The sequence below is a fragment of the Toxotes jaculatrix genome, chromosome 15, assembly GCF_017976425.1.
Source record: "Toxotes jaculatrix isolate fToxJac2 chromosome 15, fToxJac2.pri, whole genome shotgun sequence".
Taxonomy (NCBI): domain Eukaryota; kingdom Metazoa; phylum Chordata; class Actinopteri; family Toxotidae; genus Toxotes; species Toxotes jaculatrix.
Genome location: NC_054408.1, coordinates 2,799,422 through 2,817,910, shown reverse-complemented (window position 1 = coordinate 2,817,910; position 18,489 = coordinate 2,799,422). Strand labels below are relative to the sequence as shown.

General features: G+C 42.4%; 2 protein-coding genes across 3 annotated transcripts in view; both read right to left on the bottom strand.

Annotated features, from left to right (window-relative positions):
• The window catches only part of itgb5 (integrin, beta 5), a 37,106-nt gene extending 31,519 nt beyond the window's left edge, over positions 1–5,587 (bottom strand). For both annotated transcript variants that reach the window (XR_005895372.1, XM_041057191.1), the window contains exons 1-6: positions 5,009–5,587; positions 4,222–4,307; positions 3,796–4,003; positions 3,424–3,673; positions 2,311–2,479; positions 888–1,049 (exon numbers count right to left, since the gene is read on the bottom strand). Coding sequence is in view for 1 of the 2 variants with exons in the window: in XM_041057191.1 (XP_040913125.1) it covers positions 888–1,049; positions 2,311–2,479; positions 3,424–3,673; positions 3,796–4,003; positions 4,222–4,307; positions 5,009–5,087 (954 nt within the window). In the remaining variant the exon portion in view is untranslated. The remainder of the gene's footprint in view (positions 1–887; positions 1,050–2,310; positions 2,480–3,423; positions 3,674–3,795; positions 4,004–4,221; positions 4,308–5,008) is intronic.
• Positions 5,588–6,076: 489 nt separating this feature from the next.
• Positions 6,077–12,223, bottom strand: rbm44 (RNA binding motif protein 44). Its single transcript, XM_041057520.1, has 17 exons — positions 12,094–12,223; positions 11,899–12,005; positions 10,918–10,992; positions 10,779–10,833; positions 10,655–10,683; positions 10,356–10,576; positions 10,075–10,268; positions 9,648–9,915; positions 9,514–9,569; positions 9,229–9,402; positions 8,635–8,800; positions 8,175–8,274; positions 7,968–8,084; positions 7,805–7,872; positions 7,528–7,601; positions 7,188–7,422; positions 6,077–6,732 (listed from the first exon to the last, which is right to left on the bottom strand). Exons 1-17 carry the CDS (start codon positions 12,204–12,206, stop codon positions 6,439–6,441), a joined length of 2,346 nt encoding a protein of 781 aa, XP_040913454.1. The 5' UTR covers positions 12,207–12,223; the 3' UTR covers positions 6,077–6,438.
• Positions 12,224–18,489: the final 6,266 nt, after the last annotated feature.

Below are 18,489 nucleotides of genomic sequence, written 5' to 3'. Positions count from 1 at the left end.
CCAGGTGTGGAAGCGTGTATTGACTCTTCCCTCTGCAATTACCACCACAGGCTGTTGCTATTTATAAGCATGTGTTCTCACTCACGCTGCCTGCTTGAATACAAATTTTAAAAAAAAATGCTCCATCTTGTTTCAGCTGAATTTAATCAAGTTTTTCTTTGGAATGAAGGAAGATTTAGCAAAGAAACTGGTTTAAAAAGTACTCAAATCTCCATGTAGACTTGGATAAGAACCAAGTGGAGCCTGAAATCCTTAAAAGGTTTTCATACTGTCGTAAAAAAAACCCTGGTTATTAAAGAAGGAATCACGCTCAGTGTTTCGATTGTATCTTCCAGATATTCTTTGGGTGAACACACATCCAACGTCCTTTCACAACTGGATTTTCTCAGGAAAAGTAACTGAGATTTGATCAACAATGCTGATATGAACTGGATTACAGTAAATTACAGGGTTCAAATTTCCTAGGGAATGTGAAGCTGCAGCGTGAATCGGCTGCTCTGAGGTGAGAGATGATTTCACTTGGGTTAAAAAACGCAACTGGAGTTTTTGCAGTTACAGAAAGTTCGATTTTTAATTTGTTTTTTTTTTAAGGACTGACGATCATCACATGTGGAGAACTGCAAAGTGACATAGCATAATTTTCATTACTGAATTTCTCTCTTTTCTTTTCTCGTGCTGGTGGCAGGAAGGGTGGAAGGTGGTGGGATCTTTTAGAAGATAAAAAAAATCTGAAATAAAGCACCCAAAAAAAAGAGTGAGAGAGAGAGAGAGAGAGAGAGAGAGAGAGAGAGAGATGAGGTGGCCTACCTCCAATCTAAAACCCTGTGCCAGACCCTGAACACTGCTGTCTTTGTGAGACAGGCAACAGAATGAGCAGCTCTTCTTACCATCTTAGTGGAGGCGCTGTACTCGTTCTCCTCATCGAGGTGACACTGTCCGTCGTGGGGCTGGACGAGGCCTCCCAGCCTGCCGTCCAGAGCAAGGTGAGGTACGTCATCTGTGGCAAACACCAGCAGGTGGTAGGCCTCCTTCCTCCAACCTATTTTCTCCTGTTAACAGGGTGCAGCAGATTAGGACCCAGAGGAAATGTTTTTTGGTTTCGTTCTTGCTTGTGAGGGAGAGTAAAAAAATCCAATGGTGTCACTATTCTTTTGGTTTTGTTACACCAAAGAACGGTCACAGCCATGATACGCGGAGGAATTTCAACACATACACTAAATGGATTTGTATCCTTGGCTCTTACAGATACTTTCAAACTTCCCACAAGTTTGAGAACCACTGATCCAAACTCCCACACAACTACAGCGAGAGTTTTTTGCAGCACGTTCAGTTTGGTCATTATCAATAGGAAACAACAGGCAGCGGCAGTGAGCATTCGACAGAGTGCTGACTAATGCATGACACGAAAGAAACACAGCATTTCACCCAGTGAGAACAGAGAGCTTTTGTCCATTATTTGATCTGTACAGTAGACAACAGAGCTGTGCTCCTATCCAACGCCTCTTTGAAGAGGGACACAAGCATCTATTTAAAAAAAAGGGAAACGTGTTGTGTGAGAAGCCTGAGCTTTGCATCTGACGACACCGTTGGATGACTATTTTGTGTTGTTGACGTAAAAAAGGAAATAAATATGTTGCTAAATATGTGTTCAAACTCACGGAGGAGGCACGTGTATTTAAAAAAAAAAAAAAAAAAAGAAAAATCCCAGCCAATAGAAAACTGAAGTTAAAATCATGTCCACATCCAGGCATTCGTGGGCGTTTCAGACACAATATCACTGTTTTGAGTCATTTATGTTGAAATAATCTTCACATCTAATGTCTGACCTGACCAGCGCTGAATGAAACTGGATCAATCAGGCCTTTGGACAGACCCAGCCCAGTCTCCTAACCAGTGTGTTTGAAATGGTGCAGCCTGAGTAAATTACAAGGCAGGAGCTACTTGGAGGAAGTCATTCTCTAGAAAACAATTAAATCGGAAGAGAAAAACAGGGATATGACTGGGCCTGTGAGTGACTTGTCCTCATGTTTAAACAGCTGCACCAGACTGCACTTCCTGTCTATCCCCCATGGTGCTTTTAATTAACAAGCAAATAGGCCAGACGCTTGTCACGGGGGCATCTCAGTAGTTTCACAGCGGCTTTCCCCTCCATCGAAATCAGATGTGTGCTGTCACTAGATGCAGCCAAGTCAGGGTTCACTGACAGGGAGTATTCAAAGGATCTCAAAGGGGCACTAAATAACAATACTAAAGAGTGGATGAACTTAATCCTCTGTTAGTAAAAAGATTAAGACATGAGACATTTGTCACCTTACAAACAGCAGCCTGTAGGATGGCGTCGAATCCGCCCTCTGGTGCATCCCGGTTGCGAGATACCATCTGCTTCTGTACTTCCTCATTAAAACGGTCCACTTTGTCCGTCAGTGAGAGGATGTGGCGGAAACCGAAGGTAGGGACACAGTTGGGGAACAGTTTGTATCTGTGCAGGGCGACAGAGAGGCAGAGATCCAGGTAAGGAAGCGAGAAGGTTTGGCCTTGTTTTATCTGCATTTATTTTCTCCATTTATTAAAAAAAAAAAAAAAAAAAAACCTTGGTCAAACTGACTTGATTTCTACAACATCAATGGAAATATTGCATCAGTCCCAGCAGCATTATTTAAAGGGCCCATTGATGGATCATCTTGCTTTGATAACAGTATAAAAAATAAAATCAGACGTTCTCCAAAATCCAGCTGATTGAAACGCAGGCCGTGTTCTCGCCTCGTTTAAACAGCGGCAGAAGTGAGATGGATTTCTCAGGGTCAAAATGTTGCCCTCTATCCCTTTAATATTTCCCCGCCGCGCTTGACTGTGTGTGACTGACGCACACACATGCATGCACACAGCCAAGGCCATAACCTAGATAGGAAGTGATGCGCGATGCCGGGCGGTGAGTTAGTGCAGTGAAGCCTCACCTCCAGGGCAAACATCGTGTGCCACAGCTTTTTACCCTCTATCCACTGTGTTCCTTTTCAGTTTGTCCTCATCGACAACCCTGAGGAGCGCGGGAGCAGAGGGGCCATTTTGAAGAACTGCTTATTCACTCTGCTTCATCAAAAATGAAAAATCTCTCATTCTTGCAACTGCAGCATATCAAACTATACATGATTCATGAAGGTGCAAAAACAGAACACGTGGGCTTCAGGACACTTTTCATCTACTGCTGCACATTTACGTCAAGTGAGAACATTTCTCAGTCTCAACCTCACATCCAGTCCTGTAACTCTGCTCTTTGTTTGTAGGTCTACAGTACGTTTTCACACTGCTTCTAAACTGTATTTACATAATAATAATATCTGTCAGTCCAACAGACACTTTAATGCAAAAGCCATCAAAGCACAGTCCCGATTTAAACGTGCAGTAAATCTTGCGTCCACTACCCACCCATTGCATGGATTCTCTTGATACTTGGGAGCCGTGTAGGAGAATGGGGACATGTTTTTGTCCACAAAGGAGCCAAAGCCCAGCCTGAAGTTGCTGGTGAGCTTTCCCATCTCCTGGGCCAGCTTGGTGCCCAGATTACGGATGGTGTCCAGGTCATCTTTCATGGAAAGAGAGAGGTCCATCAAGTAGTAAAGATCTACCGGATAGTCCTCCACCTGCCGCACCTGCAGTCCAAACCACGTCTGATCTCCTGGATGGACAAGTGGAAAGAATCTGTCTGGTTTACTCACAAAAACATGTAAGAGATGTGGCTTTCTTTTTTTTTTAACTCCTCTGACGTTCATGCCACTCTACACGTTTTATAATATTTACCTGGCCGCAAGCTGAGGGAGATTTTCTGAGGCATGATCTGGACCACGTTGTACTGGGTTGACCCGGACCCTTTAGAACTCAGGGGCATGTTCTGCAGGACTGAGATGCTGCTGGTGGGGTACTCGATGAACCGAGCCTCACAGCCCCTCTTCTGCAGGTTTGGACTAAAATCGCACCGTGATGTCAGAGTCCGCCCCCTCCCAAAATCCTGAGGGATGGATAAGCCACAGACCTCCATTACTCATTGTAACCCGTGAAAAACGTTTTAGATGTAGTGACACGTGGGCTGCAATCATGATTTCATCTCTATGGAAACTGTTGGAACTCCTAATTCCCAGAGAGAGCTGAACATACACTCATGCACGCTCCCGTTCTGCACCTGCACAGTGCACAAATCCTGAAAACAATGCAGCAGGTAAGCTGTACCTCTTGTGCGCACCAGGCGCAACTGGGGTGAATCAGGAGACATTCTTCACAGGACGTTGCACTGCCACTCATACACATGTTGAGACCTGAGAAAGGGTGGGAAAGGATAATAGAGAGGGACGGTTACAGTACTGAGACTGAAATGGGAAAAACAAAATCAGGAAGCAGAAAAACAGACACCCCTGTGCACAGTCATGCAATCCAATCAAACCTGTGCTTTGTGAATACTTTGATTTTGTGTGTCTCAGAGGTGTGTACACAGCTCTGTGGTAATGTTTGAAGCTGTAGTTTGTGGTGTTGTGCTGGAGTGCATTATGTTGTAGGATATTTCACCAAAAATAGATGAATAAATAAAAATAAAGAGCAGAGAGTGTGCAGCCAGAAATGAAAATACCATCGCTGTGACACACGGTGCTAACAACAACTAAACACCATAAATTCACAAAGCAAGCATGCGTGGGATTACACAAGCGTGTCCATATTTCTGGTCAGTGCGACACTTTCGTAACTGTTGGCTTGTGATAGCTGTCAGATATTAAAGTATATAGGTGTGTCTGTGAGGCAGATTTCCACACTACAGTTGGCCTCTCCCCTCCTCTGCGAACTGTGCTGTGAACCGCCAGTGAAACACAAACATCCAAACACTGTCGTTTCTCTCGCCTCCATGCGGCGCCGGTTCACAGCAGCGCCTGAGGTGTTTGCCCCAAACACTGGCTCACAGGGCAACATGTTGTTGACTGATGATAAGAGAATTTGTGGTGAAGCAGACGAGCCTGCTTTGTCCTACCTCTGGCAGTGCGCGTTAACGCTTCCAGAAGCACGCAGCACAGAGCCGCTCGCCACATCCACGTCCCCGGGGTCCACATGGTGTCACTCAGCGTGGTTATCACCGCCCAGCGAAATACCAGATCTCTATCTCTGTTCGCAGCACACGCCGATTTATTACTTTCCCATCAGACCTCTCATTGAATTGAGCCCCTGTTGATCTGTGAAAACCACAACAGTAAAGTGCGTTCAGACCATCGCAGCTCGGCCGAGGCGCCTATTCTCCGCTCATACTGAGGGATCCGCGTAAAGAGGGGCGACAGTTTCCATTGTTTTACAGTGCGCCCCAGACCGTCCTGCTGATCCGCTTCTTGAACCTCTGCAGCCTTCCACGTCCCGACGGCTTCACCCAAAGCTGACAGCTACTCCACAACTTCGCGTCGGTTTCATGGCTCTTCTCTGTCCGCTGCACGCAAAATTAAAATAAACAAACAAAACAAAAAAGGACAAAGGTCGCGCCCAGAAGAGGGAACAAAAAGATAAACACACAAAAACTCTCTGCGCGGATTTTCTTTTCCAGATTTGACTGTTGCTTGCTCGGTTGTCCGGTTCGTGTCCCAGCTGCAATCTCCGCCCATTTCCAACCAGGGATCACATTAACCCGTTCGCTGCTCGGCTGAACCGTCGGCACCATATTGTGGTTGACACCAGCGCAGACTGCTCGGACCCCTAGCGGTGGCTCCCAGGGACTGGTCCAGGAGGTTTGTTGTCACCCTGACGGCTTTCTACTGCCTTTTGACAAAAAGCATTAGAAAGCAGGACAGAAGAATGAGGAGGAGATCTGGTAGAGCAGTCAGAGGAGCCGTGTTCACCAGGCTTTACTGAAAATCCAACACTTTGGGTTCATGAAAGCTCCGTTTCCTTATGTTAGAGAGGTCAGTCCAGTGGGAACATTAGTCAGGGAGAGCCCCTAAACCTAGCACAGAGAGGGGCTCACGTGGATCACAACACGATTTAAGAAAATATTTCAAAATATGTTCAATATTTTTTATTAATATCAGATGTGACAAACAAACAAAGCTGCTGCACGTACAACTGTATGTAAACTTAAACACCATTTTAGAATGTAAACTATTATCTTTAAAACTAACTCAGAAGCCGGCGAGGCAACGTTTGAAACCCTCAAACCTGAAATGCTCCAAAAAACTCCGCTCTCAACAATCAAAAACAAAAATCTGAAAGCACAGACAACGTTTCCGAACTACTTTTTAAGGCAAACTGAACCTTTTCAGCTCAGGTTCACGTCCAATTACTTTTAGACTGATTCCTTCCCTCTTCAAGGAAATATTTAAGTTGTAAAAAAGAAACTTGATGTGATGCTGAAAAAAAAACCCAAAACAAAATCACATCCACATCTCTGGTAAAAACCAAAAAGTATTGATTCCTGCTTCCTCATATCTGTGTAGCACTCGCTGGTTTGGCCAGAAGCTCGGACGTCATCTCCCTGATGGTCCTGAGGGGCAGGCCGCTGAGGATGCCCCGGTGCTTGGCCCTCAGCTCTATCAGAGCATCCACAATCCTCTGCCTCCCAACCTCTGGGTGGCGCTGTGTCAGCTCTGCCATCAGAGTATCGAAGCTGCCCATGGTGCCATAGTGTTGGGGCACACAGGTTCCCTTTGCCGTGGGCGAGATGCAGATCACCTTCCTGTTCTTGATGCCTGAGCTAAGAGGTGGCTGAGATATCAACTAGAGAACAACAGAGGAGGAAATGAATCAACTAAGATCTACAACATGATTACATCTTATTTTAGGAACACAAATAATGATTATTTTCTTTATTTATTAATCTAGTAATTATTTTCTCACTGTTTTGTTTATAAAAAAAAGCTCAAGTCTAAGAGATGTTGAAATAGGAGAAAGTCTGGAACTTGTTTGTAAATTGACTGAAATTATTTATTGATTATTCAAATAGTTGCTTAATTGATTAATTTTCAGATTCATTTTCAGCTTTGTTTTATTTATCTTTTGTCATACAGAAAGAAAGGATTTTTATAAAAACATCCTTATTTTCCTGAAAGATTTAAAGCAGCTTTATGTGTCTGACAGCTCCAAATGCAGACTGAAAAATGAGTTCAAGAGGCCTCGTCTTTATCATATATCACTTCCACATCCCATCATACTTTTCCCATCCACACTCTCACCTTTCTTTCTGCGCCACTGAGGTCAGTCTTGGGCGGTTGTGGTTTGGTGACCTCCTGTGAGGACTCAGGCTCACTGACGGAGGCCGAGGCCTGGCTTTGGCTCCGGGTCTGGCTCCCACCAACAGCTCCGCTGATGTGCTCCACATTTAAAGTATGGCCTTCCCTGCTGAAGCCATTCATCTCTCTCACTGCAGCCTCAGCCGATTGGGGGCCACTTACCATCACTATGGCAACTCTGGAGAATGCAGCCAAAGAGACAGACAGTTGTTGATATATGGACAATGAGATGAGAGAAATGTCTCAGGTAGTGTGTGTTAATAAAGGTTCTCATGCAGCTCACCTCACATCGTTCTTTAAAACAGAGACACTGACTTCAGAGGGATGGTATTTCTCAAACCACAGCATCACATCACTCTGGCAAAGACAAAGTCTTATTTAAAGCCTGTACTGCCCTCTGCTGGTTACAATGGCACCACGCAACGCGTTAAAGTTAAACATTACATTACAAAATCAGTGTTGCTATTTAAAATTTCTAACACATATTCATTTTGAATCACATATCACAACTACACTAGCACTTATTCCCATGAGTTCTCCTGTGAGATGTACAAACTCACCTGTGTCACGTTACTGGGCAGGTTGGAAACACAGAGTACTGAGCTCTTGGCCTCATCACTGGCAGATTCTGTGGTTACAACAAATTCACCACTAAGACTTTGATCAAAAACTCATTCAAAATCTTCCACATTTACAGCTGTTGAAGTTTAGCTTAGCACTCACCATTGGTCCTGTCTTCTGAGATCGCTGTTTGGTCCAGTCCCGTCGCAGCAGCAGCCTCCAGGTCTTCTTCAGCATCGTACCACGCCTCGCTCACGCTGAGCTCTTTGCATGCAGCACCTGTCCACACAGAGAATGGCACGTCTTTGACCTAATCAGCTAATTCCGGGTAATTGTTATTTTAAATGTGAGAGAGATGCTTTTGCTTACTTGTCTGCTTTTCTTCCGGCTTGCGTGCATCATGGTTAGCACCTCTGTCCTGGAGGACATGACTGACTGCTCTGCTGGGTTTGCTGTTCACCTTCTTCACCTGTTTTTCAATCAAACATCAAACTGGACCCAGTTAACAGAAAAGGAGGCAACAACAAGCTGCACTGGGATTTGTTATTTGTCGTGCTCTTCTTTGACGTCTCAGTCTGTAAGCATACCTGGCAGCCATTGCTGCTTTGATTACAGTGGCTACAAAGTCACATGGCTGATCTGCTGAACCGCTGAAACTGAATTACATCAGACATACATGCATGTATGTTCTAACGTACCAAGAAGGAAGATTTCCCAGTACATCACTGATAATCTAAACAGGGAAAACATTAGACCGTTGCTGTTACACCTGTGGTTTAAACACATGAAACGGTTTCTGACATTACTGGGTTTGTAGGTTAAGTTTCACCTGTGCAGGGATGTAAGTCACTCCTGTGGTTATCTTCCCAGAGTCAACAGAAAGAGGCTTAAGTTGCTCCAGAGGAAACCCGTCCAGGATCTTATCCCTCATCTGATTATAGTCAGATTCCAGTTTTTGCAGAACACTCAAAATGTTTTCAGAAGGGTCCTTTGGCCTAAAGAGGAAAGGGAATAATAAAACATAAAGCTGGTAAAAAAAAAAAAAGAACACACATTCATGCAAACGAGTTAAAACAATGTTAGGTTTAAATCTGACATTCCCACGCTGACGCACTGGTAGCAATGTGTTTTACATCAACCAGCAACGATTGGTTTGACAGAGCTGAAGAGGGGAGCAACTGGAGATGGAGTAGGTACAGCAACTAGGAGTACAGCAGAGCCTGTGGCAGAAAAGCTCTACACTCTACCTATTAGAGTAAATGTAGAGTAAAACTTTATCACTGGAGGGTGCTAAAGAAGAGATGGTACTGAGGAGTTCACCACTTGCTACTTGTTTGTGTAATTACTTTCGCTGCCAGAGGGGGGACACATATAACTTTAGAGTTTGAAACCCACAAACGGCAGCAGTGAAAGAGCAACTGACCAACACTGTTTCATATCTCCACGCGCTGCAGTGAGCTGTTCTCCCTCAGCAGAGGTACAGTAGACTCTCCAGCAGTGCTGTCTGCACATGCTGTACTGCAGGGCCAGGAGGCACAGCTCTGCCTGCTGAGCACGCTGGATACAGTCACATTCCTTTCTCAATTTACCAACCGAACTGGAAAAAAAATATTATAATGAAAGACATTAGTCTTACAACCATGTTAGAAATTCCTTTGGGGCAACACTAACAAGTTTACTGTAGGACTGTCTGTGTCTGGTGCTTCACCTTTTCTCTTTTCGCTCTCTCAGTTCCTCTTGAGCCGTCCTGAGTTTGGTAAATTCCTGAAATGTTGAGAAGAGGCTGTTTAACATACTTCTGGAGCTACAATAATGACAGCTCTTTTGACTTTTGAACCTTACCTTAGCAAGGTAGTCCAAATCTGACATGTGGACTTCAGTGATGACGTTTTTGTCAGCTGTTTCTGGGTCTTCGGTCTGGGTTGAAGCTGACACACACAGTGCCTGCTCAGTGCCAACCGTAGCGTCGCAGGTGGGAGCGCGGTTCACCTGTTCTAGCTCCACTGACTGGACAATGCTCCCGTCATTGTCCTCTCTACCATCTATTTCAATACTGTCAAAGCTGTAGACCTCAGAGGAAGACTCTTTTTCAGCTGCGGCCCATTCAGACCTGCAACATGAATCAGCACTGCTCATATCATTATATATTCACATGTATTCATGTTACACAATGAGATGAGACACGATGAGACGAAACACAAAACATGGAGTCTTCACTGTATGAAATTAACAAATTACATGTCGTGTGAGTGAAAAGATTCATACTCACTCTAATGGACTGACTTCAGCACATGTGGAGCTTGCACTGACATCTGACATCTGACTCCTGAGCTCAGGATTTCCTCTCTGCCTGCATCTCTCCAGCTCCATCCCCAGAGAGAAGCTCTCCGAGGCAGCTGCATCCTCATACACAGAGACACCGCTGGTACTGGCAATCTGCCTTGATGGCTCTTCTTCATTCAGCTGGGACATTAATAGCACAGAAACACTAAAACACTACACTAGTGTTACAACGTTAGCTGTTTAACACACACACAGAAAACTCTGTACCCGCTCTCTGTGGGCCATCTGATGGCTTGCTTCCTGTGTGATGGAGCTGTTGTAGGCTGTATGGAAGCTGTCCGGCAGGTGGATCAGCTGTGAGGTGTGGTAGATTTCCTCATGTGGCTGTTTTTGTGATCCATCTCCACTGTTGCCACAGCCAGCTTGGGTTATGTAATCCGTCATATTACCGCGATGCATCTCCAGCTCCAGATGTGTATGGTTCGTCTCTTGCAGGAGACGCAAACAGATGTTTTTTGTTTCTCTTTTAAAATTGTGAGATTGTGTGTGTGAGATTTGCAAGTTACCCCATCTGCAGGTCTTTGCGCTTGTTGATCTAGAGGTGAGAACAAAACAGGGCTTAAAATAATAAATCCATATCTCATGCGACACTGTGCATTATCAGTTTACTGCATATACTGTGAAACATACTTCTGTTTGTTGGACGTCACAGTTTGCTGGACAGGACTGCTGCTTCCAATATTATCTGCATTTGTTATAAAAGAAATGGCACTGTCTTATTTTAATGTCTGCACAGCTATTAGAAGATTGTAGAGTCTTATGGACTTACACTTCACATAAACATGATGCCTGGACAGTTCTAAGGCAGGATGTCTTTGCAGAAACTGGTGAAACCCTCCTTCATCTAAGAGAGAGAGAGAGAAAACTGACTTTTTTTTCTGAAAATAAACTCACACTTATGAACTTATTTTTCTGATCTTTTATCTCCTTTGTCCCATTCCAAAGCTACATTCACATACACTTACATGTAACACAGGGTCATACATGCGTGCGTGTTTAAGATGGAAGCAAACTGATATATCTGCATTCAAACACACATTAGCACTTCTGTCAGTATAATAAGGCTGTAATGTTGAAATCAGCCCTTCAAGTCTTCACAGTCCTAACAGGAATTGTCCAGTAAACACTATGTCATTTTTCTTTTTTTGTGTACGTTTGCTGTTGTGCATAGCCATGAACAAACTCATGTATGTAATACATGCAATACAAACCACACCCTGCACAGCACTTTGGTCAGCCAGAGGAACATGTTCGGTGACAGGCTGCTGTCACAGAGCTGCTTGATAAAAAAGACGAAGGTAATCCTTTATCCCCAGAGCCATATGGCTCTTCAGCACCTCCCAACGGGGGCGGAGGAGGATGAGCCTCACTTCGATCTGTATGACCTCCATGTGCACACTACCTTCTGTACACTCATGTACAGTTCCCATTGTTTTTGTTACAGTGGTTAGTGTAACCATATTTCATCTGCTTGTCATTAATGCAACATCATATTTTCTGCTTGTTTTATTTATTCTTTTGTCCTCTTGTAATAAGACATTTTTTATCACCAGTTCTTACATCAGTTGATTGGTCTGTACTGAAAAAAACTATTTGATGCTTAAATTTCATTCTGTATTACTAAAGTTTTCCTTAAAGTTGTCTTTCCATCCATCCATCTGTGTCTTTTATGTATTTTACCCAACACATTTTGTCAGAAAATAAAATTAAACTGATCATTTCACATCAAGCTGTGTCCTCTGACACATACCTTGTATGATCTTTCTGTCCTCTGGGGACAAACACAGATACCAGCCCAGCAACCTTTGGTCAGTTAGAGCGAGATAGGTATGAGCATCCACCAAGCTGAACAAGGACCTGTTTGATGAAAAGAAATAACTCTTGGTCAAAAGATAAGTGTAGGTTATATTTATTTATTTACAGTGATATAAAAACAGCTGCATACCTGTACAGAAACAACTTCCTGCTCTCTTCTGTTGATGGAGAAACCACAGTGAAATGAATGAATGTCAACCACAACCTGAGATCCTGGACAAAATGTGTTAGGGAATCAAACATGTAAAGGCTGTTAAGTAATCTACAGCCCCGCAGAGACCACTGTCACCGTGCAGCGCCTTCGTTCGTATTACTTTTCACTGCCGTGTTGATTGTGACTGGCAGCGTCTTTCGGGGACTTACCTGGACTTGGCTGCTCGATCACCGCATTGGGAAAACAGGGTGTCACCAGCGGACGAACCACCAAGCCCGCGTACTCACCGGCTATGTAGGCAGCCGGAGGAGCGGACACCTCGTAGGCTAAAGTGAGCGGAAAGCAAGGCCACACTGTCTGAAACACAGCCATGGTCTGAGAAGGCCAAAAGTTTTATAAAAATAAAAAAGAGAAAAGTCACAGAAGTCGACAAGGTGTTAGCATGAACGGCCTTTTTAATATGCAGTGTATGGGTACGACTTCATCACGACTGGAAGGCTAACGTTAGCTAACCAAGGCGAGCGTTAGCTAACCAAGGCGAACGTTAGCTAACTAATGCGAACGTTAGCTAACTAAGGCTACGCAGATATCAAAGCTGGAGGGACAGCGATCACTTTAGCTAAAAAAATTTTTTAAAAAACACCAAAAAACAGTCAACTGAACTTTAAACGCTTGTTACCTGTTGTGCTGTCATGTTCGCCGTCTTTACAAAACGAGAATATATATATATATAGAGAGATTTCTATATTAAGCCAGATCGCGGTCCTCCGTTGTTTTTCGGTTACCCGCTTGGAGGTGGTGGCTAAGCTAACCTCTGCTAATAAGGTTAATCACAGTGTCCGCCCAAATTACAAACAAAAACATGTTCTCACCTCTGTCTAATGGTGTCCACCTGGGCAGCTGTTTTAAGATTAAACTGTGGACAGTGAGACAGATTTTTTTTTTTTTTTTTTTTTTTACCAGCGAGTAATGGGCTATAAGAGCTCTAACACAACACTACTGAAAATCATCAGACAAATCTTTTAAAGGAAGCACTTGCTGGGAAGTACAAACAAAAATTGTGATATAATAATAATAATAATAATAGTGGTAAATAAGTCTTTCATACTTTGAACTGCATGCTTGTGATGACATGTTTTGTGATATTAAAACATATTAAACTTTAACTGAATATCCAGGTCCTTAAGTAAATGTTGCATAAATAATATATTTTACACTCTAATACTAAAATGTAAATATTTTTAATATATTTTAAAACCATATTCATCAGCCCACTTCACTAACAGTTCCTTCCCTGTGTTGTTACAGCCCCGTTATCCACTAAACAGGGGAAACCCACACTTCCAACTCCACTAAACATGCCACTGAACAGGATTAATTTGGGGACATATGAAATCGCAGTGGGTCAATAACACTGACCTTGTTTTCAACAGGGACCTCATCAGATGGGGAATTCCCCACCTTAATTTGAAAAGGCTGCTCACATAAGGCATTTTTGATTCAGTTAAACATCTCCCCATCACTTCAGTGTTGTGAGCGTTTTTTTCCTTCTGTAGCATCTTGTGTGTCTTTTCAAAATCAAGAAGCACTGTTACAGCTGCCTCTTTATTCCCATATGTAATTTTTAATGTCCATAGAAGGCTGTTCAACCTAAAGTCACTTTATTTGGAACAAAACATTATATACACAACATTATAATAATAGGTTTATTTTCTAACTTTATTATTTTTTCACATTTTATTGACTAAATGAATTTCAGTACAGTATTTTGTAATCACTTTACTCTTCACAGTTTCAACCCCACTGAAATGCAGGTCTGGCACTGCAGTGTTTCAGTAAAAAAAAAAAAAAAACATTTAGTGAACAAACTACTAACATTTCCTCAGTTAGGCTCGGATTCACAAGAAAATATCTCCAACTGTTTATTTATTTATTTAATGTTGTCTATAAGACCCTTCTTGCTTTAGCCTGCATGCTGCAGCAGGTCGTGTTTTACAATATATTGGTAATTTCACTCAGTTTTCTCAACAGAACTTCAACAGAGCATGCTAATACAAACTGCAACTGCTCTGAGCATTATGTAATGTATCAAGCTCTCTCAAAAGAAAAGTTATACTTGGGATAAAGTAAGTTAGTTATACAGTTTCAAGCTGCATACACTTATTGTTGGTGCTCAACGCCCGCGCCACTCAAGGATCCTGTTGTTTGGTTCTCTGGGAAGACAATTATATAATTCTGACGTCAGTGTGTTTAAAAGCCAGAGAATTCAATAAAGTGACAGTATTGTTGTGCCACCAGGAAAAATTCATGTCCCAAACTGATAAGTGCTACTTCTTAAAAAATTTTTTGCAGTTCAGTTCAGTTCAGCACCTTGATTGTACTGTTGGAGAAATTCAATGTGCAGCTAAGAGTGAAAAACACGTAGCTTACAAAAGCTTCAGTTCTCAGCTCCCACACTACACCCACCATTCACAGACAAAAAAAGAAAGACAGAAAGAAAGAAAGCAGCAGCCTGTTAAGAATTCAGCTGCAATCGGGAACAGTTTGTCCATCTGTTGCAATGTGTTGTTGTACAGGTGTAAAATCGTATGTATCACAATCATCAGCAGTAAGAAGCTGAAGGACTGTCTGCCAGTGCAGGAGTAGTGTGAGAGCTATTAAACCGATTCAGAAGTCACAAAAAACTTCAACAATTAAGAACTTGCATTCTTGACTGATGAAATTATTCAGTGTTTATTCACCTATTATTCAGTCTATTGACTATACTGAAACAGTCTCACCACACTGTCCATGTACTAGCTGTGACTACCATGCTTTACTTCCAACAACTTTTTGAAGTACATCGTCTTTGTGGCTTTATATTCAGAAAATCATACAGAAATTACTATCTAAGTATGAAAAAAAGTACATTAAAGTTCACTCACCTCATTCAGTTTGGGATATTTAGTAGCTGTTCCGAGGAAGAGGAAGAGGAAGAGGAAGATGAGAGGGTTCAGGCTTGAGAATGAAATGAATTTTCAGTCACAACATAAACACTTTGATCGATGAAAATTTCCAAAAATTCCCAGACGAAAAAAATAATAATTTGCAATTTGATGACAACTGTGCAAACCATGCCTGATAAGGAAGACTATGATGTCTCCAAGGTCAAGAATGAACTTTTCAGTCACAACATCAACATCACCATCAACATCACCATCATAATGTATTGTACACACCTCAGCCTTTTCTATTCCAGGCTGTTGTTACATCTCAGTTTTATCAGCATGTTGGGTCTGGCTATTGGTTTGTTATAGCTATTCTCTGAAACCAGCTCATTAACCAACCAATGAGTAATGCTCAGCAGTGCTAATGACACAGAGTGAACACACAGTTGGCACTAATGCCATTTACACAATGCATTGCACTTGATTACATCGGTTTTTGGCATCTGACAAGAACACAATACACAGTATAGATAGGATTTGCAGGTGGTGATGCAAACATGCTTCCTGTGGAATAACCAAAGAAATAAGATAATAAGATAAGTGGTCTATATTGTTTATTGTTCACATTAATTGCTTATAATAACTCTATAAACCTCTCCAAGAAACCTGCATGTTCTTTAATTATTTTGTAAAGTAAACTGTGCCGTGTGAGCCTGTTATTTTCTGTTCTGCTCATGTTCTAGTAGTTAAGGTGTCCATGCACTAGAGGGCAGCCATGGTTAGTGTAGAAAAAAACATGACCAAAAAAAAAAAAAAAGTGACATGAATAATGACTAGTGGGTGGTGTGTGTGTGTGTTTGTGAGAAATCAGTTATGTAACAGAGTTTTAGGAGCAAGGTTTCACCATGGTAATTAGCACTGTGCGAACACAGCGTGTTGGCCAAATAATGTGAAAGATTTGTGCTGTTCCCTTCCCGGCAGCATGACCCAAATTTCTCAGTACTCGTAGCCAGAACAGAGCGGTTCACTCTCTCACACTACAGTGGACGGAGGCTTTGTGTGTGAGTGCCTGCCATGGTCTGAAGATTTAAAGATAAAACCACATTATGCTTTTGAGCTGCCTTGTCTTGTATCTGGATCAATAATTTACTTGGACGCAGCTCGTGGTCATGAGGTCTAATGTATGCTGAAGAACTACCCATTTGGTTTGTCCACTTTTCTCCCCACTCAAGCCCAGGGCCTTGTATCAGGCACTATGTAATTGTGTATGTATTGATTTAGCTGCATGTTTATGATGCAGCTTTGTTTGTTTCATATGTGTGGAGTCCTAAATCATCTCTCCAACACGCACTCTGTCTGTACAGAACAAGATAGGTAGGTGGCCCTTTCCAGCCATGCTAGCTGCATGGCTTTAGGCATGGTGTCAGTCGGTTGGTCCAGACAGGAACATCTCAAAAACTATCACATGCATCACCGTGACTGGGTGTCTTGTGGAGAATTCACAGCTAAGGTGTGAATATTCGTATTTTCATTTTTGAAATAATATTCACTTTCTCTGTTTATTCATCAGATACTTCTTGATAAATAATCAGGAGATGAGGAGACAATTGTTTCTGGAGGTTTTGTAAGCAGTGGATGAAACTGGGACACTAAATGCTTGAATTTCTTCCACAGTGTTGCAGTGATATGAACTAACATTTCTGACAATATCTCCATTGTTCACAGAAGTCAGTCTGAAGTGGACTTTTCTAAATGTGTCATGTTCCAGGCCACCCATGCACTTCCATCGACTGCTTACAATGAAAGAGGAAAACAGAGAGCAGCCAGGAGTAAAGTTTACCAAAAAAAAAAAACAAACAAAAAAAAACCCACATCTGTTATGAATGCTGGCAGCAACTATACTTTCTCTCTCACACACACACACAAACACAATATCAGGGCAGGGCACCTCCCATGAGCACACTAAAAGGCCTTTCATAGCATTCAAAGGCACTCTGCTCTCTCAATCAATGGAAAGCTGCCTGCCAGGCTGTGTTACTGGAGACCAGCACTTGGCTTTTACACTCTGTGGTTTGATAAGGCTCCGACTCAACACCAGGCAGAGTGCTGCTGGCCACGAAAACAATGCCCGAGTCTAAAGCCTCACAGTTCTATCACATATCAGATACCGTCATGCTACAAATTTCAGTTCGAGACTAATTTAACACCCCGGTGATATTACAAACCAGACACAGCCTCAGGGAAGCCTTTCAGATGTTGGGGAATCTTCAATGAGAAATTAAAATGAAACAAACATCACAACATAGCTGTGAAACCCTATACAACTCACAAATCCTCAGGTAGTGTTCTACACATGATAAAATGCACAATTTATTCATCCCAAATCATGATGGTTCCTCCACCATACTTTATGGTTGGGATGATGTTTTCATGATGATATTCAGTGCCCTTTTTATGCCAGATGTAGTGCTGCATGGTCTTTCCAAATATTTCGATCTTAGTTTCATCAGTCCACAAAACATTTGCTGCTGGGTCCCTGTTTAGTAATAATATAATATATATAGTAATATGTAACAGGGATATGAATTTAGAAGTATGCACCATGTAAAATGTGAGAATGTTGAACAGCTTTCCTTTATGACAACTTCATATATTTTTTAATGCAAAAATCCTTAAATATAAAATCATATGCCTCTATTCATTTATCCTGGTGTTACCTCAGTTTGTAGGTTACACTTTAACCTCATAGTCATTGCACAGGGGAGTGCATATATTGGATATTTTAATATTTATGGCTTACTCTGTGCTCTCAGTCAAGTCCAATGCTTGAACTCATGAATAATTCTACAAACTCAAACCAGCACCAGGCGACAGCGTCAAAAATGTCGTCCTGTGCAACATACTGCAAACTCCGAAGGTTTTGGCGTCAAACAGTGAATTATTGACTGGTGAGTCATGCATGTCCATGGAAACATAAAAGTGTGACTAATCCAGAAATATGAAGCGTGAATGGATTCATTTTGGTTTTGTTACACTCCGGTACACAATGTGGTTTTATTCCCATGTCGCCTTGACTCTGAGTGTCAGACATACCCCAGTGTAAATTCAATTTTGCCATCATGTGGGTTCATTAACAAACTAGTAAATACATGGTATTAACTGTCAAAATGCCCACTTAAATTAGCTTAACCACCAGTTACTGTGCCAGGAAAACGAAACACATGGAACACAGCTACCCCAGAAGTTAAAAGAAGTTATAACTCATTTACCCAGAAATGTATCAGAAAGTCAGGGGAAGCATGTGACTCAGAAATCAGCCAGGTCAAGCACAGTGACTGCCAGACCACCGCAGCCAGTCAGCTGACTGACTGCAAGCAAGCAAGCGTAGGGGGTGTGGGTGGGGGTGAGAGAGAAAAACTATGAAACACACCAGGACTGCAGGCAG

Coding starts and splice junctions, on each gene's coding strand:
- rbm44 (XM_041057520.1), bottom strand. CDS start 12,206: ATGTTTGATTCCCTAACACATTTTGTCCAGGATCTCAGGTTGTGGTTG. Junction 8,085..8,174: donor GCCGGAAGAAAAGCAGACAA/GTAAGCAAAAGC, acceptor CTGTGTGGACAG/GTGCTGCATGCAAAGAGCTC. Junction 7,423..7,527: donor GTTTTAAAGAACGATGTGAG/GTGAGCTGCATG, acceptor TGCATTCTCCAG/AGTTGCCATAGTGATGGTAA.